The sequence below is a fragment of the Mchenga conophoros genome, linkage group LG7, assembly GCF_057382185.1.
Source record: "Mchenga conophoros isolate Kocher_MC1m ecotype Shallow Benthic linkage group LG7, M_conophoros_male_GT1.1, whole genome shotgun sequence".
Lineage (NCBI taxonomy): Eukaryota > Metazoa > Chordata > Actinopteri > Cichliformes > Cichlidae > Mchenga > Mchenga conophoros.
In genome coordinates, this window is record NC_140532.1 from 17,580,478 (window position 1) to 17,605,874 (window position 25,397).

At 40.4% G+C, this 25,397-nt stretch overlaps 1 protein-coding gene across 3 annotated transcripts; it reads left to right on the top strand.

The window, feature by feature from the left end:
• The first annotated feature begins 45 nt into the window (after positions 1–45).
• On the top strand, positions 46–25,149 carry LOC146569959 (calcium-independent phospholipase A2-gamma). Of its 3 annotated transcripts, none has more exons than XM_085282666.1 (10): positions 46–147; positions 656–1,955; positions 2,588–2,737; positions 4,255–4,406; positions 4,600–4,694; positions 5,589–5,760; positions 6,074–6,131; positions 6,484–6,678; positions 21,068–21,263; positions 23,010–25,149. In XM_085282666.1, the coding sequence occupies exons 2-10, from the start codon at positions 732–734 to the stop codon at positions 23,285–23,287; spliced, it is 2,520 nt and encodes an 839-aa protein (XP_085138792.1). In that variant the 5' UTR covers positions 46–147; positions 656–731; the 3' UTR covers positions 23,288–25,149. The 3 variants fall into 3 exon arrangements, with proteins under 3 accessions (XP_085138792.1, XP_085138790.1, XP_085138789.1); XM_085282664.1 differs by having other exon boundaries at positions 54–142; XM_085282663.1 differs by having other exon boundaries at positions 97–242.
• Positions 25,150–25,397: the final 248 nt, after the last annotated feature.

Sequence of the window (25,397 nt, forward strand, 5' to 3'; positions counted from 1 at the left end):
CAGAAACTATTTAGAGGACCAAAGGACAACTGGCCAATCGCAGCGAAGATGGAGGATCATGTGACCATTGTTTTTCTTTCGACTGTTGATGTCACATCACTCTGGAAATTAGGCATCGGGTCGAGCAACCTATTACACTCCCGTAAGGTGTTATGCTTTTGTGTTATGGTTAATCAAGGATGGCCGATAATAGAAGGATTAAGTGAATCTGGTCTCTCGTGAAAGAGCAAAACAAAGGACTGGTATGCCTTGTTGTTTTGTGTGCGGCCTGTATAAAAGCTAGCGTTTAGCGGTACTCTGTTAGCTAGTTGCTGATGTTGACATAGTTAACAGTGAACCTGTTGTCCTCTCACCTGTGACAGTTAATGAAATAGTGTGCTTGTTAAAAGTTGAGCGATACTCAAACACCAGATTAACAAGAACTCTTTTGGTATTTTTTCTGTTATGCAATTGTTAAAAATATTTTATTTTTAAATCGATTCATTCCAAAGGGCTTTATTGACTTGCAAATTTAAGTCAACAATTTACTATAAACAGTGTGTGATACAATGATAGATTTGATATAGCATTACGCTCTGTGGTTATTAATTCTATACAGTGTTTCCCTTATTGGGTGTATGTAGTGGTGATGTAAACTTTTTTTTTTCATTACCAGGTTAATGAATGGGGAAAGCACGGGTGTACTCTTGATATTTCTTCGAATGGGTTAAACCCTTGTGGACTGAAAGAATATGAATCACAGATGGGCTTCAAATACCTGGGTGAAAATAAGTAGAGCATTGCTTATATGGCAGTCCCATGCTCACAAACCAGCAGCATCATTGCCTTTGTGTGGTGCGTTTCACTGTAAGAGTCATGCACAGCAGCCTGTTTTCCATAAGGAATGCTATCTCAGCTGGAGGCACATTCACCACCTGAGGGCCAAGGGTCGCAAGGTGGGGTTCTTTAAAGGTAACCAAGTTAGACATCGGCTTGGCCTCCACACCAGCACCCTGTATTTGAACACTTCAGCTTCAAAGTGGTCTGCTGGCCTGAGCCGACATATGTCTCGTGTCAGGAACACGCTGGACACAGTTTCCAAAGCTGTGAGTGGGACACATACAGAGCTGATGTCAAAGATCTCCAGACTCAAACCTAATGCTTTAAAGGCTGATAAAAATGCTGAAGCCAGTGTTGAGACAAGGCCCAAACCTGATGAGAATACAGTCACATCCACTTACAATCCTTCTAATGCTGCTCTCTCTCTAGCATCAACTGCTCAGAAATCTGTTGTTCAGAGATCTTCTGCCAATCCGTCCCTTTCCACTTCTGCCACATGTGATACAAGTTCCATTACCTCCACTCATGCTCAGACTCCTACCCAAGAGACTGTCACTGCTATAGTCCCAACTGTAACGGAACCGAGGGAGAAAAAACTGAGACGTATTGCTCCTGGCGTCAAAGCTACTCGTTCCAGGAGGCAAGAGGAGCTCCAGCCTTCGCTGAATGATTTGGAGAGCAAGAGCACAATGCCCAAACAATCCACAGACCTCTTCCATCCGAGCACCTTTTCAGTGAACCTGGGTGAGACTTACACCTATGTAGCAAATCACGTCAACTCATACTTTGGCAGCAGCATAAACACTCAGGACAAGAAAGAAGAGCATCTTGAAAGCTCTTCCACTTACTCTCAGGATCAACAAACCTCAGACCTCATGCCGGTGTCTAATAAGAAAGACCCTGCTCCCCCAAAGAGGGGTTTAGGACAGTACCTGTCTTATTCAGCTCCAACTGTGCAGGCATTTGTTGGGAACTACATAGCACCTTTTGTTCCTAAGTTCAGAACAGGAGAGTCCACGAGTGCTGTACTGGAGGAAAAGAAATCAGAGGACGTGTCAGTGAAACAGGCTGAGGTTAGTAACGAGCAGAAGGCTGCGGAGGAGAAAGCCAAGAAACTTCTGCACCAAAGGGAAAAGGTAGGGCTTACAGCACAGCAGTATTTCTTTCATAAATTTTTCCTTTTGTAGTAAGCCATATATTTTTAATAACCTGTTCCTTGAGAATCCTACGGGCATGCTATAGGACTTTCTGCTTTCATTCTACTCAATATAAACTTTTTTTCAATAGTCCCAGATTTTGTGGGTTACGCTTTTTGTCTGTGTTTGAGTGAAACATTATATGCATATTAAAATGATCCAGTATAGTATAGTGTAATACAACAGAGTGTCCACAATTAAAACTCAGACCAGCGCACTTGTTATTCTATATGTCTATTGGAAGGATGTTGACTTGCTGTTCTGGGAGTTCTGGGAAGCTACATTCAAAAATAACCCCCTTGAAAAGTTACAGGGCCACAGAGAGAGGGCGCTTTATAGGCTTACGGGGGCCTTTATGTTGTGGAGATCTAAGCAAGTCTGACATCTAGTTTGTGGCAATGCTGGATTGACTTAAATGTGCATAACATACATGGTCTTAGATATTATTATAACATATTAAATAATATATCAAGCACATACATAATATTCACAGCAACCACCATACCTGCCTAGTGAGGAATAAATGTACTGTATTTTTTATTTATTTATTTATTTTTGCTTTTATGTCACAGATTATTGCAAGAGTGAGTGTGGACAATCGAACCCGGGCACTGGTTCAGGCTCTCCACAGGGCATCAGATGTAAAGGTTTATATCAACAGGGTGGAGGACTTAAGTTACCACCTCTTGGAGTTTCCAGAGACTCGTGGCGTTGCAGTGAAGGTGAGAAATGTAGCAGTATGTGGCGAGGTGTGGTCTGTGGCTCAGCTGCAGGGGAGGGATGGTGCAGTGGGTTTATGGGGCAGTGCCAGGGGAGACTGACCAACACAGCTGGAGATCATGCCTCCCCTATTTGGGCGGCACGCCAGGATCCGAGAGGATGAGGGAACTAAAAGCAGACAGTTGCGGGCGCGCAATTGTCGCAGCAACTGTGCGAACCAGCCAGCAACAACAACCTGAAAAGGCAAAACTGTAAATAAAGAGCTGAAAACACAGAAACACTGTGTGGGTGTGTGCGGCGTACACGAAGCCAATTGCGTTACACAGTAAAGATGGTTTTTCTTGTTCATTTTCCAGCAGATTATCATCCACACGTGGGTGATGTTTTTTTATAGAGAGCTGACGGAGTTGTCAAAACAGTTTTCAGCAGCATGTTTCTTTTTATTTACATGTTAATTTCCACGTTATGTATGTACGGTCTGCATATGCTGTGTGGTCAGTTGCTGAGCTTCTGCAGCATTAGCATGAGAATCATATACATTATGCTTTCTGATTGTATTTGAGAATTCTCCGATGCTTGCAAAATGTCAGTCTGTGAGCTGCGCTCAGCAGGTTACACACAGCTCTAAATGCAGACTGCACACTGTTACATAGATTTATGTCACATCAGTGATACCACAAATACTAATCTAGAGTATTTTAAACCAAGGTTGTTTTTCTCTGTAAATTCAGTTTTTGGTTTCTCATATTGTTGAGAGCCTCACTTTGCAAGTGGCTACAGAAATAAATGTAATGATATTTAAGTTTTCATGCACTCATGCTGTGAGGGGGGGAAAAGAATCTCTTCAGACATCTTCGGCATTTATTTCGGTCACATTGCTCAGTCTGTTTGCAGTACCTTTAGATGCCATATTTTATTTATGATCAAGGTTTTACAGATGTGCAGTGGTCACACCAGTATCGACCCCCATCCATTTTTAACCATGACAACGAAGGTCAACATTAATTTCTCATTGCAAATTGATTGCACTGTGTATTTTTTGCTAAATTCAGTCTGAATAAATAATGACCGGTGAACGAGCGAAACTGGTTTCAGCCTTTTTCATGGAAACCGTGGGGATGACCTCTGATTCAGTAAGCGTCGATAGTTTGTGCCCTGGTTTATGTAACTATGTGCTGACTGATATCAGGCAGCAGAATTAGATGGGATGCAGGGTGAGAAATACAAGGAAAGAGTAAATCTAACAGGAAGTAATCATGATGCATTATCAAAACAAGGAGAATATAATGCACAATCAAAAAGAAGACTGTTTATTCATGCATGCCTGAACTTTGCTTGTTTTCATATTTGTTCACCCGTTATGATGTTGAAGTTTTGGTTTTGAGAGCGCAGCTACGTCTCGTAACAGAGAGACGGTTCACCTCTACATTCCTACTATCTAGTCCACACCACTTCATGGTGGATTGACAGCATTTTCTGTTTCCGGTGCTGACTGTCATGCTATGTTTGTATTTGTCAGGAGAAAGTTATCCCTTGCCTCCTCCGTCTGGAACAGGCTAACGATCCGGGTCTGAGAGCAGCCGTTAGAGAAGCACTCGCTCTGGTGGGCTATCATAAACCTGTCAAAGGTAGAGGAATAAGGATCTTGTCCATAGATGGAGGAGGTTTAAGGTACACGCTCGGCTCCACTCCCCTGCCCCCCACACTCATCTTTACTTTAAGATATGAGTTGATGATATCAAGTTTATAGTGTCAAAGGTTGTACACTTCTTCTATTAGTCTTAAATCTTGTGCTCTTGATGATGAGTTGGTTACTAATGTCTCATGCATGTATCCATGTATTTGTCTGGCTTTCTACTTTCAGGGGAATTGTTGCCCTTCAGACGTTACAGAAGCTAGAAGCCCTGACTGGGAAACCCACTTACAAACTGTTTGATTATATCTGTGGTGTCAGCACAGGTACGCTGTCCTCCTGCCCTACTTCTGTATAGTCAGAGGCATGTATATGGATTATCTGAACAAAGTGCAACACTTAGCAGAGTACAGGCAGCACTGACCTATTTGTTGCTCTGCTCTGAATTTCGACCTCAATTTCACCAGCAGCCCCTTTCCTCTCAGTCTGGGTGAGAACTAATATTGTACAATTGCACAATAAATTTTGCTTTCATTACAGTTGATTTTAAATTCATAAAATGAATTCATAAAATTTACAAGTATTTTACTGTCAAGTACATTAGGTGCTTCCTTGATGTTAAATCACCACAAGGGGGAGCTGTGGACCAACCTCAAACTGATTAAAAATAGATTAAAAGCCTGCTGTTTATTTGCAAAGCACATTGGGCTTTAATCACTGTTTGAAGTTTCTGTTTGTCCAGCATTCTCTCAGTTATATGTTTTAATCTCCACCAGCTGGAGATTAAAACACTCACTAAATTTTTCAGATTTAGTGAGAGTTGTCAAATGTGACAACACGCCTCCTAAATCAAATGGTGTTCTCACACATTTAGAAACCTATTGGGGCCACATCTGGCACTTTTGCCCACATTGTGCCATTGTGACTCCCTAATCCTGTTGGCAATACTTGATCAGTCTTCTAACCATGTTATTCCTATTCACATCCTGTAAACTGATCTCCAAAGCATCTGGTTATAACAGATGATCCTTCAGTAAGTTTCCTTCCAGTAAACCTGGTTCATTACTGTATGAACATCATCTTTGAGGACGAGAACAAGCTGTTCCTCGATGCTTTCTCAAAGGATTGTCTGAACCTCCTCTACCTCCTGTTTACAGCAGCTCAATTAACAGTACATCTCAGTCACTCTCATTTGAATGTTTCTGGTTGTTTTAACTCAGGTGCTGTGCTCGGGTTCATGCTAGGCATGTTCCAGATCCCTCTGAAAGAGTGTGATGATCTGTACCGAAAGCTGGGCTCAGATATTTTCAAGCAGAATGTATTTGTCGGCACCATGAAGATGGGCTGGAACCACGCTTTCTATGACAGTGAAGCGTGGGAGAACATCCTCAAGTGAGTTTTGCTGTTATAGTTCATGATCAGTGTCTAGATGAGCACCTTGTCTTTCTCCTTTATTGTGGTGCCATGCAACAACAATGGCTCTTCGACAGCCATGGGAGCAATTAAAATACAGAAATGCCTAAAAAAACAACAACAAAAAAAGCTGCTTGTTGAAAAAGTCTGAAAGCTATATTACAGAATAAAGATTACTGTATAATTAATCACAGTCAGCATTCCTTTGAAGGGAACTCATTTACCTTTAGTCATTATGCTACTCTAAACCCTCTACACTAGAAAATAACATCACCTTTGTGAACCTCCACAGAGAGAAAATGGGCTCTCACCTCATGGTGGAGACTTCAAGAAACCCTGACTGCCCCAAGGTGAGCTTTATGAGATGGTCTGACTCATTATTCCCCCAGCGTGTTTTTTGCCTCACCTTGTTTACTTGTATATTACTCAGAAACCTTCTTTCTCCATTTCCCTCTCTTTACTGTTCTGCTTGACAGATAAAAATAGGCTCTAAAGCCATAAGAAAGTGGGCCTAAAGAAGAGTATATGCTTTTCAGATGTCAGCATGTCTCCTCTGAGGCTCAGAGCTCAGTGATGACATAAAATTGATCTGTCAGAATGTCGACCTAGATATTATGCCTGCATTTCTTGTCTGCTTTTGTTCAACTACAACCTGACACTGAAAAAGAAAGTCACCCTGTATGTTGATGCCCTCACCCACAGGTGGCAGCTGTGAGCACCATTGTGAATCGGGGCACTCCTCTGAAGGCATATGTTTTTAGGAACTACAACCTGCTGCCTGGGATGTGCTCACACTACCTTGGGGGCTGCCAGCATCAGCTTTGGCAGGCCATCCGCGCCACATCAGCAGCCCCCGGGTATTTCCAGGAGTTCCCTTTGGGGAATGATCTCCACCAGGTCAGTCCCATTCACAGCTGTTACGAAGGGAGAAATCCTCCTGATACTGGCTGTACTGACAAATTTCGCCAAACTGACATTTTTATTTATGTCAGTTTTTAATTTAGCTGGTTTTATATCAATGCGAGAATGAGGCAACATAGGATTTTATAATTTATACCTTTGCTGTATCTACTAGAGATGGACCGATCCGATATTACGTATCGGTCCGATACTGACCTAAATTACTAGATCGGATATCGTAGAAAAATAAAAAATGTAATCCGATCCATTAAATATCACAAAAGCACCTCACAAAACTTGCAACACGTAACTCACCTCAGAACGTTAGCACGTCGGAGCAGTATGCATCACGTGATAGAGCGGCTGTGGCATGCGGGACCTGTCGGTGGTCTGGATAGCATTTGGAGCTTCGCTAGCAACCCGGCATTTCATCTCTGACAAAGTTATCCCGAGAGAAGTAAAGCAAGTGTGTAAGTCCATCTCTGAATGTTTGTAAAGCATTCCTGCGTTAAGCTTAACAAACGACTGCCTCTTCTTGCTGCTACTTCAATCATGAAACTGCTTAACGATCAGCTGATCGGCTTTTCTGTCGCGAGTCCGTGACTCTAGTTTGCTTTTGGCCCACTTTGCACCAGAAAGAGGAAACCAGCGGCTGAACAACAGCAGCACGTTTAAGCTTGATCAGCTGTTGTTAGAATGTATTTAATATTACTTTCTACTCCAGGATCTTTTTCTACGTAGCTGACGGCTGGTAACTGTGCAGGGGCGGATCTAGCAAAGTTTAGCCAGGGGGGCCGATAGGGCATTAACAGGGAAAAGGGGGCACAAAGACATACTTTTCTTTCTTATTCTCATTTAAAATGTCTAGCTTTTAATAAATAATTATCTGACACCCAAAGTTTTAATTTGATGCAAAATGAATAGAAGTCCATTATTGTATATAGTAACTATTAAGTCTAATATATATATACCCTAGTAAGCTATAGTACTTTTTACTTTGGGAAGGTACCATCTGTGCAGTCTGCAATTCTGTTGAAGAAAGATGTTGAATCTATTTAATATTTCTTGAAAAATAATTGATTTCTGTCCATTTTTTTTCACACTGCATCAAATTAAGGTTGATTACGTCGATTAAGCATCATGAGGTGGAGCGTGAGGGGTGGTTCCCTATTTTTTATTTATTTATTTTTGTTGTTGCTGGGAGTTGGAACCCTATTAGTTAGGTTGCTTAATATTTATGCTAAGTACTCTTTAAAATACCAGAATAGGGAGGATGGTGTAGGTCTAAGTTTATTAGATTGATCAGTATTGCTGAACTATGAAATATTTTTTTTTGCATACAGGTATAACAGAATAGCTTTAGTGTAGTTGTTGTTTTAAACTTGAGTATGAACTTATACAAAATGCAGCAAGATATTTAAAAAACAGTTTTGTTGATTAAAAAACACTATATCGGATTCATATCGGTATCGGCAGATATCCAAATTTATGATATCGGTATCGGTATCGGACATAAAAAAGTGGTATTGTGCCATCTCTAGTATCTACTTGGAGGCTGAGGGCCACTGGTGGCCGCCAGTATTTTTGTTTTTATTTTTATTTATTTTATTTTGTTTTAAATGTTCTTTCATATTTAGCTTAGTTTTAGTAGACGAATAGCCTCAGATTTGGCATATAAACTGTACTGTTGGTTCAACATGAATACAGTTTGTATAATTTGACCAATAGTTCAGGGTTTATAGTCATTTTAGGGAAAACAGATTTTTCCAGTAAAGTTTTTCTAGTCCACATCCTATAATTACTTCTGTTCAGCAACATTTTGACAGTCAGAGCGTTACACGTACTTCATGCACTCAGCCAGAAGTCATTGTTGTCACAGCGTGCCATATCGAAAGACCTTTGCTGGCCAGCTGAGAATTGCGCTGATATTTAGTGTTCATGCAAATTCTTTTTTTCAACTGCAGTCCGCTGCTGCAGTATTAAAGCTTTTAATCTTGGTCTTCTAGATTAACATGCCCCGCACAGTCAGTGTCAATGCTGGAGAGTTTCGAAGGATTTTGAGAATTCTAATGAGAAAAATTCTCTGCAGAGCAAGTGAGAGGGAGGAACTCTATTTCCTTTCTGTTAGTATTTATTTCCAGTCAGCTACATTTTGACAGAAGAATGAGGGGTAGAGTCGTCGTGAGACGCACTTAAATCCATCTCCATTAAACAGGTTCGCATTAGCCATCAGCAACATAACAAACCACCAGTCCATTTTGCCATTTTGCTGATCAATAAATCAGCAAAATTATTAAGCCTCTGTAATGGAAAACAGAGGTTGCTCTGTTACGCAAATGGAATGGCAGAAAGCACAGACGATATAAGAAACCTTATGAGGAAAGTCACACCAGAAACTGGGTAAACGTCTTGTTTTATTTTATTTAGAGTAGTCATGCTGCTTATTTTAAAAAGGCAAAAACACAGGTGGGAAAAGGTGGGGAATAATGTTCCACTACAGTCTAAGTATTCAGTTGACGTAGCCTGTGTTTGATTTGCCACATACAAGTGTGGGAATCTCCTTAAATTTACATTAAAAACACAGATGAACAGACTCTGATGAACTTAGTGTAGATCCATCACACGTGAATGAGAGTGTGTTTACATCAAAGGCAATATCCCACACGGGCGAGCTCCGGCACTCCTAATTGGAAGCTGTGTTAGGTGTGCAGGTGAATGAAGTGCAGGGAGAGAGAATGAAAGAGACTGGATGATGAAAACCCACCTGTAGTGGGAGATTTCCCCAGCATGTCGTCTAGCAGGTCTCCCTCTGATGCATAAATTATCCCAATCCAGAGCTTCCCTCATCACACAAAACTGTGTGACTGCTACATCTGCTTCATTGGAAAGAAAATACAGACAATCTAATTATGGAGCTGCTTTTGCAAAATCACTTAGTTGGCGGCCAGCAGGAGGCCTCGTACTTTGAGATGAGACGCCATCAGTAGTTTAATATATTTAACACATCTGACATGAAATCAGTTACAGCTGTTTTATTTTTATTTCAAGTCTGTCAAGAGAAAATTCCAGCTGAAGAACTGAGTAAAATTAGAAAGAGCTCTTGGTAAGAAGAGCTAGGGTTAATTTTAACCTAAAAAATCTCTGAAGAATATTCAAAGGCCTTGACTGAGAATTCATGTGCATACGGAGCGTTTGCACAGCTCTTGCAGTTTTGGGAGTGTTTTTGCTTGTATTTACTATCCTGAAGATGACTTACATTTGTATGTAACACCAGGATATGTCTGGCTACCAAACGTGTATATTTTAAAGCACACCTTATTTGTGGTTCCTGAGACACTGAGTTCATGCTGTTTAAGCTGACATTTACCTACCCGAATTCCGTGTTTTGATTTCTCATTTCAAATTTTAAGATCTATTGAGATGTAAGAGGATAAAATAACTTGCCTAAATCAGTCAATTTAATTTAATCCTAGTGTATCAAAGGCTTCATGGTATCTTTTTGGTAAATTCGGATTATGTTGATTTTGATATAGGCATCATATGAAGTTAGACTCACAGATAAGGACAAAATTATTAGCAAGGGATTTTCAACATTGCATTTCCCACCATACTAGTTTCTATAGAAAAAATAAATGATATCTGTTTGCACACAATATCAGAAAAAAACTCAATTACCAGGGTCAATATTATTAGCCCCCTGAAAAACAGGAGATGGATATATGAAGTTACAGTCACAGTGTTTCCAAATGTCAACTAGAGTGTGAAGTATCATGAAGAAATTCAAAAGAGAGCTACACAGTACAGAACAAGCCCAGCAGAGGTAGGAAGTGAAAGATTTCAAAGACTCTGTCAAGAAAAACAGTGATAGATGTGTCTAAAGACCCCAGAACAACTGCCAACACACTAGTGAAAGACTTGACCGAGACAGGTGTTGTAGTCTCGAAGATGACAGCCACTAGAATCCTGAATGGGCTTCAAAAACAAAACTCTACATCTGAGAGACACCTTTAAGTCAAACTGAAGTATGCCAAGAACAACCTGGAGAAAGATTATGTAGACTGGTTATATCTGGAGAAAGAAAGGAGAGGGGTACAATCGAAACAACGGCATCCCCACAGTAGTGGGACTATTATGCTGTGGAGATGTTTCAGGGCATCTGGAACCAGGAATCTGCTCAATGAATGAATCAAGAAGAAAGCAGGATATGTGAAGATTTTGAAAGGGAAATCTCCAGCATTCAGCAGCAAAACGCGGTCCAGTTCATCGCTTTGTCTCTTAACACAATGACACAAAATATGTGCCGCTACTGGTGAAGATCTACCTCCAGAAACAAAAGAGAACATTTCTGACTGGCCTGCACAAAGCCCTGACTTGAATGTTAATGAAAATCTGTGGGGTGAACTGAAAACCTGAGGTTCATGCCAGAAGATCAACAAATCTGGAGTAGCTTGAGAGGTTTGCCAAAGAAGAATGGGCTGGGTCACTCAGGTGAAACTTGTTGAAAACTAGTACATAACTGCAGGCTATTATCCATCAAGAAGGGTACAGAATTAACTATTAGCATCTGGGAGGCTAAGAATTTGACCCTGAAATTTTGGATTTTTGTCAAATCAAAAAATTTTGTGTGTGCAAAATAAAAATAATACAAGCATCCAAAATAAAACCAAGATGTTTGGAAAAGTTCTCAAAGCGCTTAACAGCAGTCTGTCCAGGCTGTACCCCGCCTTTTGCCTTATGGGAGCTGTGATGGGCTCCAATCCTGAGAAGGATAAGCAGAAGAGGATCAGCAGATGTTTAACAGCACATTAGAAATACTTTTTAAAAAAATGACTTTTTTATAGAGAGCTAGTAATTCTATCCTCATCTATTTGTCAGTTTTCTTTGCTGAAGCAAAGACTACTTTGCTCAATCTAATGGAAACCTGAGTGATGATAGTTCAGATGTAATTTTAATGAGTTTCTAATTATGATTACACAGTAAAATCCAAGAGCAGGACCCGTAACAAGCTCCTGTTCATATACGGTTTCTGTTAAGCACTCTAATTTCCATGTGAATGTTTGACCATCTTCAAAATGCCACCCAGTCTGATGACTTATTTGGTGCCTGCTTGAGACCAGTTGTGAACATAACATGCTGTGTGTATGATGTCAGGATTCCCTAGAGAGAGAGTCATCTCACTCTTTTCCACCGACGCCCACAGACTTTCCCACTTAATTCAAGCCCTCAGACAATCAACCTTTTGTGACAGCGAACGCAACAGTTGTAACGGCATGTGCTGAACGAAGGTTGGACTTCTCAAGCAGCTTTCGAAGACAGATGAGTGTTTGTTGATGATTCTGTGAGTCTGCAGGCTGGAATGGAAACCTGATGGAGAAGCACCTAGATTCTATAGATTCTTTCTACTAACACTGGGAAAATTGTAACTTGGAGCGAGACCTTTGAAGCAGAGCCATGGCATTATCAAAGCCTCACACTCGCTACCATAGCCGTGGAGATCATCCTTTAGTGAGGGGGGAACAAGGGAAAAAGAGGTGGGGTGGAGGATAGATGAGATGAAGCGAGAGAGGAGGCGCATGTTCCACATTAAAGCTCGCTCAGTTATCTCGACTCTAAAGAACACAGAAGTAAAAGACTTCAGACATTTCACAGGGGATGCCAGGGCATGCCAGGAATGGTGAGGAGGACCCATTTTTTGTTTGTTTTTTTGGCCTAGTTGCCATGGTGTCTCCTGAGGCGATGGGAAGGAATGGGAGCTTGTTTTGTGCCCACCCCTGCCAGCATTTGATGGGAGACATTGGACTAGTGGACCACCACCCCCAGCGCGACCCCTTGGAGCCCCAACGTGGCACCATGCTCAGCCGAAAGGCTTCACTCAGCCACAAATGAATAGGTCACATCGGCTCTCCCATACGTATTTGTCACTAATGAACGAGGGAGTAGACATAAATTAGTACAGGAAGGCATTAAATGTGGTATCTGTGACTATGAATGACGTGAAAAGCAGAGGGGCTTTCATAATTAAATGGCATTCTAAGGTGTAACTGAAGAGATCCTAACATTTTAATTCTTTTTTTTCTTTTCTTTTTTCCCCTCTTAAAGGCCTCTGGAGATGGAATTATTGGTCATAAATGATATATTTGTATATGGCACTAACTCATATGAAGCAGAGAGGAGAGAGGAGATGTTGTAGATTCAGGGTGTGAATCAGAGCTTTTAAACTCTTTCTCATCCCTGCTTGCTCTTCCCATGTTAAGCCCTGGGAACTTGGCCTGCAGACTGTTAGAGGATGGAGCTCACATTTTAGCCATGCTGCAGACAGCTTCCTCTTCTGAGACTGACTCAGGATCTTTGTCCTTTGAGAATAAGTCCCATCTCCCATTTTTAACAGGGGTGGCTTGAGTGGCTCCAAGAATGTACCTACTGTAAGTAGAGCTGCCTTATGAAAACACATACTTAAGCAAAAGTAATCGTTTCAAAAGATGCCAATTGTCTTTAGTTTTTATTTATTTTTTGATATAGCCTTTATTCATGCAGGTAATCCCATTGAGAATCAATGTCTTGTTTACAAAAGAGACCTGTTTCAGACAGCGTAATAAAATTACAACGATAAAAAAGCTAAAATTATCTAACGTTGCATCTCGGCTACTGTAATAAAATACAATATGAAAATAAAGCTTTAAACTAAATGAACCAGTTTGTTATTGTAATAGCAAAAAGGGGTGTGAATAGGTTTCAGCATAACACAGACTGATGCGAGCCACACAGTTCACTTGATTAAAGTACGGCAACTCATAAAACAGACACTAAATAATGGCAATGAGCGCAGCAGTGTGAGGCACAATGAGAGCTGCTTAATTCTGATTTGATAGGCAGGCATATGTGAAAACCTTTCGTAGCTAAATAAGAAAGTAAATCTCACATTTTTGATTGGCGATATTATTTTCTACTGTCTCATTGAGGCTCAATGAGACATAATAAGGTGATATTTCATTGTTAATTTTATTAAACTCTGCAAACAGCATATTTGTTCCTTCACTTCTCACATGCACTGACTTCAGAGCAGCGCTCACTCATTCACTTACTGCACTGCAGTTATCTGTTAATCAGACCTGCCAGTGGTGTTGGATAAATTCAAAAGTGCTATAATTATAATTAAATGGAATTAAATGCAATATTATACAATGTTGTGAATAATTTGGCTGTTATTTTGTTCTGTCATCATTAATAGAAGGGCAGGAGATAAATAGTAAAATTAGTAACATAGTCAAGCATAATAGAGTTGTAGGAGTGATAATTCTGCAACAAATGACTCGAGTGAGAGTGAAACCTGTGCTTCTTTAAAACTCCTCTAACAAGTGCATTTTAGTTGAAAGTTACACTTTCTGAGCTATGTGCACTTGAGTAACTTGTTAGCACCCACCTCTGATTGTCACATCACCTCTGTTTGCTCAAATCGCCTTTTCTTTCTTTCTTTTGTTCTGTAGAACACACTTTTTCTCACATGCACAAACACTCGATTGAGCTGGCACACTTGTTTGAGGATTATGCTGGTCCACTTATTATGTTGACTGACTGCTGTGTGGAAGCTTCAGCAAATCTTCCTCGTCTCTGACCTCCCTCGCCTTTTCACAATTGCGCATCACATTCAGATGACTTCTTTACTGCAGACCCTGGAAAGAATTCACGGCTTTAAACCTCGCGTTGCAATATATTGTCACGGAGGTGTGTCTTCCATCATCCTCTTAGCAAAGCAGCAGGGTAATCTAGTCTAAATTGTCCAGGGGATGAGTTTTGAAATCATGCTTTTTAATATGAATCTGTCAAATATGTGCATAAGGCCTAGAGTGACTTTAGGCTGAGTAAATATGGAGGAGAGCTTCTGAAGGCATTTATATCGCTTCATGAATTGTCACAGTTTAATCTCAGCGGCTGCAGTCGACAGGGATGATTCATTGTTTCAATATTCACAGAACGTGTGGGAAAAGGTAACTGTCTGCAGTATATCTCAATTGTTTTGGCTGCCTGGGGGCAAAGCTGGCACCCTTACAGATGAGTCCTTCTTCTGTTTATAGCCTGGGAAGATGATTTGAACGTCACGGTGACCTGAGGGGCCCATAAAGCTATAAGGTCAAGTGAAGAGCTAGTCCATGGAATTACTTAATATGGCATGAAGCCCTTTGACTTGACCTGGCCACCATTTAGGACTGGTGCTCACACCGTTTCAGTTCCATCCTTGCAGATCACAATGATGCTTTTTATGTGTATTGGAAACCATTTGGGGAATTCATTTTGGTCAATGAGCAGATTTATTTCTCTGATTGCACAGGCAGTGACTGGGATGGCTTCATTTTGTGTGCAAATGGTATGAGTTGATTTGGAAGATTCATAGTTGTTTTTTTTTCCTGGCAGCCTAATTATCTGCTTATCAAGTGAACGACCATCTCTGGAAAACATTCTGGTATTGTGACAGACGTAATCGGATGTCCATGACTTATGTAATTCTTCCCTAATTAATCATTTGTGAGAAGGGAGCCTCATTGGCGGGGCGTCATAACAAATTACTACAGAGCTTAGTGCTCCTCAGTCCATCCCTGTCAGAGGAGCAAAAGAAAAAAGTGTAATGACTAAAGCTTCTCCCCAGAGCTGAGATTTGAATGCTACACCAGGCTCTATTTCAAAAGGTTCACCTCATTTAGATTTAAGCTGACGCTCCCTCCTTTTCTGTGTTGTGGTCGTTCATAATGAACCCTTCCACAAATGAGTATTGAAGGTTTACCCACGGGTTAGAGAGGGAGAGGGATGCAGAGGCGCACAGGCTGGATGAATAGGATGAAGTTTGCTGTCCCTGCTAATGGGAGCTGACATACATTGGGGCGTGAAATGACTTTTAGTGATCTCACGATAGCACCTCTTTGCTATTCAAATCAGCTCTTCCCCCTATAATGCAGCTTAAACTGACACAATGAAGATAAGCTCCCAAAAGTTAATGACAGTGGAGACATTTTTTTTAAGCAGCAGTGTAAATAAATCATGCAAATCTCAATATTATTCATTTAACTGAGAGAAATTTTTATTCCAGAATATACTGTAAGAACAACATCTTTTTAAAGCCATTCGGTTTTTTGAAAAAATGTCCCCTTGGGTGTGGGAGCCCCAATTAGGTGAAAACTTGGTATATTTGCATACAGACTCATAGAAGTGATGAGCACATTTGTGAATTAGCCATTAGACCCTGAAGGGCAAAGGCGAGGCTAAACGAGCTTTGATCCTCAGAGTATAACTAACCCATAACACCGGAAGAAAGACTCAAACACTGTCACAGGAAATCATTAAGCTTCTATGAAAGCCAGAATTCAGAGTTGGCATTCCTCTTTATCTGATAGAGAATTTAACCTCAAAGGGGGTTAAATGATTGCTACTGACAGGGGTGTACTCTCTGAGGACATTAGTCTGTAGACACATGGCATTCCTGTTTACAGTGACATTGAGTCATTTCGAGTATAAGCAGCATTACAGCTCTAAATCCTCGTAAATGGAAGTGACCTTTGCCTCACGTCATGCTGCGTGTTTGACAGACAGCTTGAGTGGTGCCATTTTGCATGCAGCCTTATTTGCAGTTTGTCCCAAGTGGATCATAGTTTCAGCTTAATTCATCATCCAGATGTGCTCTGGCCTCAAGAATCTTTGTGTGAAAATGTAGTACTGGCCAGTGTAAAAAGGTAAAGTATTGGTATTTGTATTGGCCAATGAATGAAAATGGAAAAAGTTAAAGAAAAAAAAAAGACTTTTCACCTTTCAACCATGTTATAAGTGTTGATGTTGCACAGTTTGTCCACCAGAGGGTTCTCTGCGATTTTACTGTTGGTTTGGAAAGCTGCAAACACAACAGTCATCTAATCTGAGCAGACTCGGGCAGAGCGTGAACGAGTGAATAAATAATACGTGTAAGAGTTGTTAGGGAAATTCGTGGAAAAAAAAATTGTTGTCCAGTACATTGGAGTATTGAATTTTTAAATTGCCAGATCTCGTTATTAGTATAAAAAGTCCTCTATCGGTTGGACTTTGATAAAAACAGTGTGTAGAGTATCTTAGTCTATCAGGAGTTGCTGCTGTCCTGCAATAGCATGCAACAAATCCCAAGTAATGCTACTTTTTTCTTTTAGCAACACTTTAAAAAAAAAAAAAAAAGTGTAAAATTATTGTCAAAGCAACTATTGTTTGTGTCTGCCATTGCCTTACAGTACTGTTGTATTCAAATAATCCAACAACCAAACCTTGTGATGATTGGCTGCAGAAGTTATGCAGTCTCAACTTGCAAACTCACCTGGCCTAGCATTCCAGGAAGCATAAGTACAGGAAGCTTTGCAAGGCTAAAATCAAACTCTAGCTGACTCGCTCATCTTCTGGTTCTAGCTTTTGCCATTCAATTTATCGACTTCCTGCCCTTGACTGTAGGATAAGAGGTCAAAATAGTAGAGCATATAAAAAGGCAACATGATCTCTGGGCAAGTCTGCTCCTCTGGTGTTGGACAGATGGACAATATGTATGATGTCTTGAGAAAATTACATTAGAATGCAACCAGGCAGTAGCTAGTAAGCATGCCAACTTCATTAGATTTTTCTGCAACACACTACATTATAGTCTTTAATATAGTCATGTCTGTTTCTTCTTAACATTCTTTTCACAGTTTCACTTATTTTTAAATGGTTAAAAAGTTGTTTTTGCAGTAATAATGTTAAATAGTGCTCCTGTTGGAAAGTCGGGGTACTACCAGCCTGTTTGGACACCTGCGTAAAAAAGATGACTATACAAATGACTTTTTTTTTTTTTTTTTTTTTAAAAAGAGAGAGAATACAGAAAGAAAGCCTAGCAGTCTTTCAGTGATGCAATAGGTCTTTCTATCAAAAACATATTTTTCATAATTGCCTTGACCTTTTTTACCCGCTCTGGGCTCGTCCAGCAGGTGCACTGAGATGCAGACAAGCTAAAGCATTAAGTCCCTCGCTCAGACAACCATTGCACAGTCTGCTTTTAAAGTTATATGCCCTGGCACTGTGTGCAAGCGCGACCACTGCGCCTCTGAAACTTGCCCCCAGCTATTAAGCACAAAGAAGCCATAACTGGACCCGGACTGTTGCCATCATTGCCACAGAGTTCAGAAAATGGAGCCTCTCACACTGGGGTGAGTGATAAGAAAACTGCTTAGTTGTTTTGTTACCAGCTGGGTTTGACTGGTGCCCAGTGCAGCAAGTTCCCCTAAGTCTCTATTACGGGCACATCCAATCCAGGCATTTTCCTCTTTTTCTTTTTTTTTTTTTTTATGTGATTCATTTCTCGGTCTGCCAGACAACCTACTGGTGCATAATGATGTGCTTTGGACAAACGGCCACCTCAGCAGTTCTTCTATGCTCTGTCACAGAGTGAAGCCTTCTTTGTATGACTTCCATCTCAGCCAGTTAAATGGTGCTCTCTGAGGCTCTGGCTCTAATTATTATCTCAGCAACTAACTTTTAGATCATCGTAGTAATGATTGATTACACATTATCATAACAGATTATTAGACACACGTGTCTTTGTAGTTTTTCATGTTAGTTAAATTTTAACCACTGCAGTAGTTTAATGCTTGGCAGTGTCTTTCTATCTTTATGTCTGTCACTCTGTGCATAAATAGCAACAACAAATTCTGGCACAACTTCACCTACTTTCAAGGTGCATGGAGAGGATGCAGGAAGGTAAAGAGGAACAACTTTATTAACTGACCAACGTCTTTCGGCTCGTGGCTTTCATCAGGGTCATAATAACGTATAAATCAATTTGTTTAAATAAAGGGGAAAAAAATCCCCTTCCCCCATTTTTATCGTTAATGGTCTAGTCCAGTATTCACTTGGGCTGCGACTTAACCAGTTAACCTATTAACCAATACTAACCTGTTATACGTCAGCTGGTTTACTTACTCTGTGCATGAAACCATAGAGAACTATTGCAAAGGTTATCCTGCCATTCTTTTGTACAGATGTTATTGACCTCTAATGGCTCTTTGACTGAACATGTGTCACATTTTCTCAGTTATTTCATTCGTCCTTGATAAATACGTCTGTGGTGATGTCTTCAGAATGTATGCTAGGTCCAAGCAGGTATTCAAAACCTGAAAAAGTTTAGTTGACTATCACAGAAAAGTAAGGAGATGAAGCGTGTACATAATAATTTTAGTGATATATAAATCCATTCATATCTCATGAAATTAGTCAGTTTTCTCTTGATCTGCTTATTGGTGTGGTATTAGCCCCCTGCATTGTTTATGAGAGAATGCCTGAAAAAGTGAACTATACAAACTGTTAGAATAAAATGTTAGCAGCATTGTGTAAAGCTTCCTCCTGCAATGGGTTTAACACACTAGTGTCAAATGAAGATGTTTTATTGAATCATGTAGGTAGTCTAAATAAATTTCTTCCCCAGATTGATTTACCAGAGTCAGTACTTCACGCCTACTCGTGGTGTTGCTTCAATGAAGATAAAGTGAACTGAAGTCTGGTGAAACTGAAGAAACTTGCCGAGGAGAGCGGCAACAATTAAGCAAAGAGACAAGTTGAATAATGGAAATAACACACAGAAAAATTGAGAGCATAATATGGTGATTAAATACACAATTTGTGCTTTTTGCAGTTACACTATAGGGAATTTTTTTTTCTTGATTTCTTTTCTTGATATCAATGCCATCATTAAAAATTGGCGTGCAATATATAAACTACTGTAATAATCATAACAGAATCATAATTATATCAATCCTGTGATAGGAATGAAATGTAATGCCAGGTCAGCAAAGTGTTAGTTTCCCCATCTGTGAGTATGCACGGGTCTGCTTGAGCCCAGCTAAGCTCCGTGTGGACGAACAAATGCCTGAACATTTTTTGGGAATCCATGCACTCATCCACGGGACAGTAGAACACAGTAGAAACTACTGTCTTTGCATCCTCCAGGCAGTGTGCAGTACTTGAAATTAGTGTAATAGGAATGACTGCTCATGTCTGCAGCTGTCTTTATCCACCACCTTACTCTGTGATTTGACCTTCCAATGAAGATTTTTTTTACACTTTTTATTTTACGACAATACAACCAGAAGTTATTTATCCATTTGATTCATTATTACAACACCAGCTATAGCCTGTAACTCATGATATCTGTGGTCAATGAATGCCTTTATGATTAATACAAAGGCAGCTGGCTCTTTGTCCAAACTGAACAGATCAATCATAACCTTTGTTTCTACTCAAATATCATTAAAATGTTTTGGGAGGTTTTGTGTGCCTTTCTTTCTTTCTTTTTTTTTTAATGGAAAATGTGTCTTTTAAATTGTATTTATTTGCATTTCTCATTATAGTATGAACTGATGACACAGACTTGCTTGATCTGTGTCAGCACAGCTTTTATCAGTGCAAGCGAGCTGCTGACAGTGCAGTTGACGCAGAGAACTCTGTGTCTAAGTAAATCATAGCTGAGCTGCAAGTGTGTCAGTAAACCCTTAAACTTGTTTTACTGTTATCTAATGCCAAATCAATTCTCTTTAGCACTCCAGGTTTTCGTAGAGAAGTTGTACATTAAGTTTTTCAGTTGTAACGGGAGCTTTTCCTCCAGTCCAGCTACAATAGCCAGAGCTTTGCAATTTTATGTTGGATTAATGGAACAGTTTTCCATATCGCACTCTCAAATTTATACACGCGAGGTGTTTTCCCCCATTGCTGTGTGTGTGTGTGCGTACGTATGCCACACGCTATCAGAAATGCACACATTATTGTATGCACTGAGCATGTGCTCTCGATCAAACATGTGTGTACACGGCCATGTAAACAAGCACCATTCGCTCTACTGTGTCCCTAGACATTTGGGGCCCTGCGGCTCCCAACCCCCCCAAGCTCGGCTTCCTTAATGAGAATGGGTCCTTGTGTGTTTGATCCTGGTGCCAGCCCTGCGGCCCCTCAGCCTCATGCCTATTCAACAATTCTGCAGCCTCTCCAGTTACTCCCCCACTGCCTTGGTTACAATATGGATCCAAAGCGAAAGCACTCATGGGCAGTTGTTCGATATCAAAGCAAGTCTGACTGAAACTGTGAGGGGAGGGGAAATGCTGGGACTCTTTGTTTAATAGACTTACAAGCAGCACTAAAGCTGCACATTGATTGATTGATTGATTGATTGATTTTATTTTTCCTCTTCACTTTATCAGATGTTCTTCTGAAATTTTGTCTATTGACTGTTAAAATCCATGAAAGGTTTTAAACCCCAATTATTTGGTTTCACTGACTTTGGTGTTGGCATGAAACACCAAACCTAGCCTGTAAACAGGTTGCCTAACAGCACTTTTGGGTTTTTGTTGTTGTTTTTTCACAGGATGGAGGTCTACTGATTAACAACCCCACAGCACTTGCTATACATGAGTGCCAGTGCTTGTGGCCTGACACGCCTCTGGAGTGTGTGGTCTCGCTCGGTACGGGTCGCTTTGAATCTACTGGCAAAAGCAACGCTGCATATACAAGCCTCAAAACAAAACTCACCAACGTCATCAGCAGTGCGACAGACACTGAAGGTAAGGATGCACCGCAAAATGATGGCGACCTATTGTGATCGCCAGTGTTTCACAGCTTTGACAGCTGCTAAATGTACAACTAAATTCTAAAGCACACCTGTGTCAACCAAGGAGTGATGAAAGCCTGAAACTTGCCGTGACAGGATCAAGTCATAGTGTAAAGATGGCTGCAGTACAAAAAACTGTGAACTGAACTGCCTTTGTTTGCAGTGTTGTTTCAGGTCTGTTTATAGTATTTCCTCTACACAAGAAGATTAAATAAATGTACATTAGCAGTGATCATTCCCTGTTTCTGTTTCTTTTCTAAGGGGGAGATTTAGGATTTTTGATGGTATCTTTTTAGAAAACACTGCACCGCAGGTCGACTTTGTTCTAGATAAATCCCACTGTGGCCCTTTGTAGCGGCAACCTCTTTGTCTCCTTATCACCTCTAGACATGGGCACTTCTGCTGTGCCTAAATTTGGCTTGTTCCCCTCCCTGTTGCTGCTGTGGTGCAGTGTGTGTGTGACCTAGATGCTTCTCTGCACTTGTTCGTCCTGTATTTTGGGATTAATCCCTTTCCTAGCTCTCTTGCGGGCTTTTGTTATTTAGAAACAGCAGATTAGAAAGAGTGTTTATCACAGATTTCCTCTTTTTCAAAAGCTTTAGTGCTCGCAAGCCTCCTAGTTTGTCTTTGGTGTATCAAGCTTAGCTGTGTTTGTTGTTGCGGATAGATAAAGCAGATCTAATAGGGTTTCAGTGACAAAGATGGAGAATATTACTTTTTATATATCTTCAGACGTGTTTTGGAAAAATGACCTTGGGCCACTCGTTCTTGAAACAGCTGTTCCTTTTATAAAGACCTTGTACATCCAATATACGTGCAAACTGTTTGCTTAAACACAGTATCCTGTGTTTAAGCAAACAGGTTGCATGTTTCAGTTTGTTTGGTGAATACATGGATGTCTTACAAGACACAGAAACGAGTCTGAAAGGTTTGCAGCAATTCTGGAGTCTTTGTGTTATTGTTTTGTGTTTGGATTTCCATATTTGGTAGGTGAAAGGTAAAAGGGACTTTCACTAGGAAGGTGATGATATCACTATCTAACAACTAATCCTTTCTGCAGAGGGAAAATAGTAGAACACTTTTTAGCAGTTGGCATCCAGCTCACTGCACAAGACCAAACTGTTTATGATTGACAGTATAAAATTTTGAATAACGAGTGCTTTATTAAAGTAATGAAAACAAGGTTCATCTCTGATTTAACCACATGCATTATCTCTTGTGAGTAAGCTGATCTTGTCTCTGTGTATAACTTTTCAGCACACAATAGTCTAACACTGATTTGCTCTATAAAAACTCTCCAGATCACCTCCAGATAAGTTACTCCTTGTAGAGTTTTGCAGAGCCTTGGAGACGGTTGGTTTTAATACTGTGGGAACTCAGACAGAAACCTTTTTGGGTGCTTCAGGCCTGTTTTGTTACCCGCTGCCTGTTTGTTTGCATTTGTAGGATGTTGATTTTAAACTGCTCATGCAAGGCAGATGAAAACAGCCGTGATAGACAGGCTAGACATTTTCACTTGGTGTTACCTCACACTCTAGCCCTGAGCGCTTACTCAGTGACACTTGTAATCCTATAACAGCGCTGATAGATAAGGTTTGACTTTGCTAGCCCCTAGTAAGGCAGTATGAAGTGAATTGTGTTTTAATTTTTTTTATTCTCTCTTATATGACCTCACTCTTACTTCTCCTTCCCCCTCCAGAGGTTCACGCCATGCTCGACGCCTTCCTTCCTCCAAACACTTACTTTCGCTTCAACCCCTACATGAGCGAAGATTTCTCCTTAGACGAGAACCGCCAAGAGAAGCTCAACGCGCTGCAGGCTGAGGGCTTGCGTTACCTAGAGAGGAATGAGGACAAGCTGAAGAAGGCAGCTCGTTTCCTGACCCGAGAGAAAAGCTCCACCCAGAAGATGACTGACTGGGCCAGGCTCAGGGTTGATATGTATAATGGTCTGCCCTTTTACTCGTCCAAGTTTTAGATTCCACTCGAGCCACGTTTTTCTGGTCCACACGAACCTGGAAACTTACCGAGGTCCAAGTGTCATTTTTATTGCCCTGTAGCTCTGAAGAACATTATGTATGTGCACAAGTAGATAATGTATACAACATGCCAAATGCCACCTCCTCACTCTCACTTGACACTGTGATGTGATTTTAGTTTAAATGTGCTAACATCTGTGGCAATGAAGATTTATCCGATGTATAACACTTGACTTAGCATAGCATTTAAAGAAGATCTTTTAAATGGCTTGTCGATTTAGAAGCTCCGTGAGTAGAGATTCTACAGCAGCTGATGGCAGTAGTTTAACATTTAAATGACTTCTTTGCCAAAATGAATGCCGATTTTGTGTTGCAGATGCTCAGTTATCTCCAGCCGACAATTGGCTTAGGTTAAAGACTGAACTAAAGACTGAAATTTGTCTGGATTCTTCAAAAGGTAATAAAATCCAGAATCTGCCTGGGAAAAAAAACTACCTGTTCTCAATTTAAGACTTAAAGCTAACGTTAGCTAACTAGCTGCTGGGACTTGATAAATATTGGTAAAAGTGGTGTCGATGTTCTAACTTAACATTCTGATAACTTTATCTCCTTTGATGTTCCTTTCAAACATAGAACACAAAGACTTTATTTCGCAGATAAGCTAGTAATGGTGGCATTAACAATGATCTTCCCACCATGTGGATATTTACTGATCATTTACTTTTGTTTAAAATACTGAAAACCAGTACATCCTCACAAACCAGTATTTATATTCTCACATAAAAAGAATATATATATATAGATGGACTTCATGTGTTGTTGAGTAAATGTATAACTTGTAAAACTGCATTGTTAAGAAAAAAAGTCTAAAATTAATAACTAAAATTTGCACAACAAATACAGCTACTGCTAAACTGTGTAATTGTATTTTGATAAGAGTAACACTGATACACGAGGGGCCCACATGAAGCGTTACAGAGCTATAAAGTATGTCAGTACAATTTACATATGATGATAAAAAATAAAGATGTCTATGGGGAAAACACCTCAGTGTGTTAGTAAGGTGCTAGGCTACCACAGCAGCTTCAGTGGGCTTTGGGATTAATTGTACATGTCACTCAGTTGGTATTTTGTTGATGAAGTGCTGTTTAAGACTCCAAAATGTCCTCTGGCTGTTAAGGAATATTTTCTACAGTTTTTCATTCTTATCATAGATAACTTGCATCCGCACAGCCATCTTCATCATCTCAAAGTCTCTGCAGTATGTTTAACCTGCAAAAAAACCAACACAGCCTAACAGAGAGGCCCTAGGGGTCACAAAGCGTGAATTTTTATGTGTTATTTAAACTGCAGAGTATTTTTAGTTCAGTTGTTTCAAGCGCTTTTATCATTGTGTGCTTTTATTGTTCAGTTTTCTGGAATCCCTGCAGGCTACTCACATTTTCTCCTCTGTCTTTAGTGTGCCCTCTTTCCCTTTGATGACTGTTCTCAAAAGCCGCTTTCACCCTTTCCACCTTGAAGTGCTGTGTTTTAGTCCCGACTCTACTGCACTGTACCGTTTGTTGAAATCACACAGGGTTTATCTGATGGGCTGGATTAAAACAGATGGCTGCTTATTGATTGGCTGGGATGTAAAATGATTTTCGTACGCTGCTACTTTTGCTGCACATAAATGCATTGCAGGCGTCCATTTCGGCGCCTAACCTGGTCACGTACCGTATTACTGATACGACATTGTGTCGGTTACTCCCAGAGGGCTTGCAGCCAACACAGATATAACCCAGATTAATATAATTCCACTCATCTCTTGTTGGTCCCGTGTAAAGAATGTTTGAGAGTGTAATTAAAACCCACTACTGAACTGCGCTGCATTCTGCCTCCTAATTGTATGAAGATTAGATTATTGTGATCGGAGGAAAGCCGCAGCTTCTCTTTACTTCATCCCAGGAAGTGAGGAGGTGGAGGGAAGAGGCTATCAAGTACTCAACGACTGCGTAATTACGACTGCAGAGATCTGAAGTGATATTCACCCCCCACTTTCTTGGCTCACTGTCCAGGGTGCTTGGCTTGATTAGCTCATTCTGATTTGAAAAATTGTTACTTGGGCAC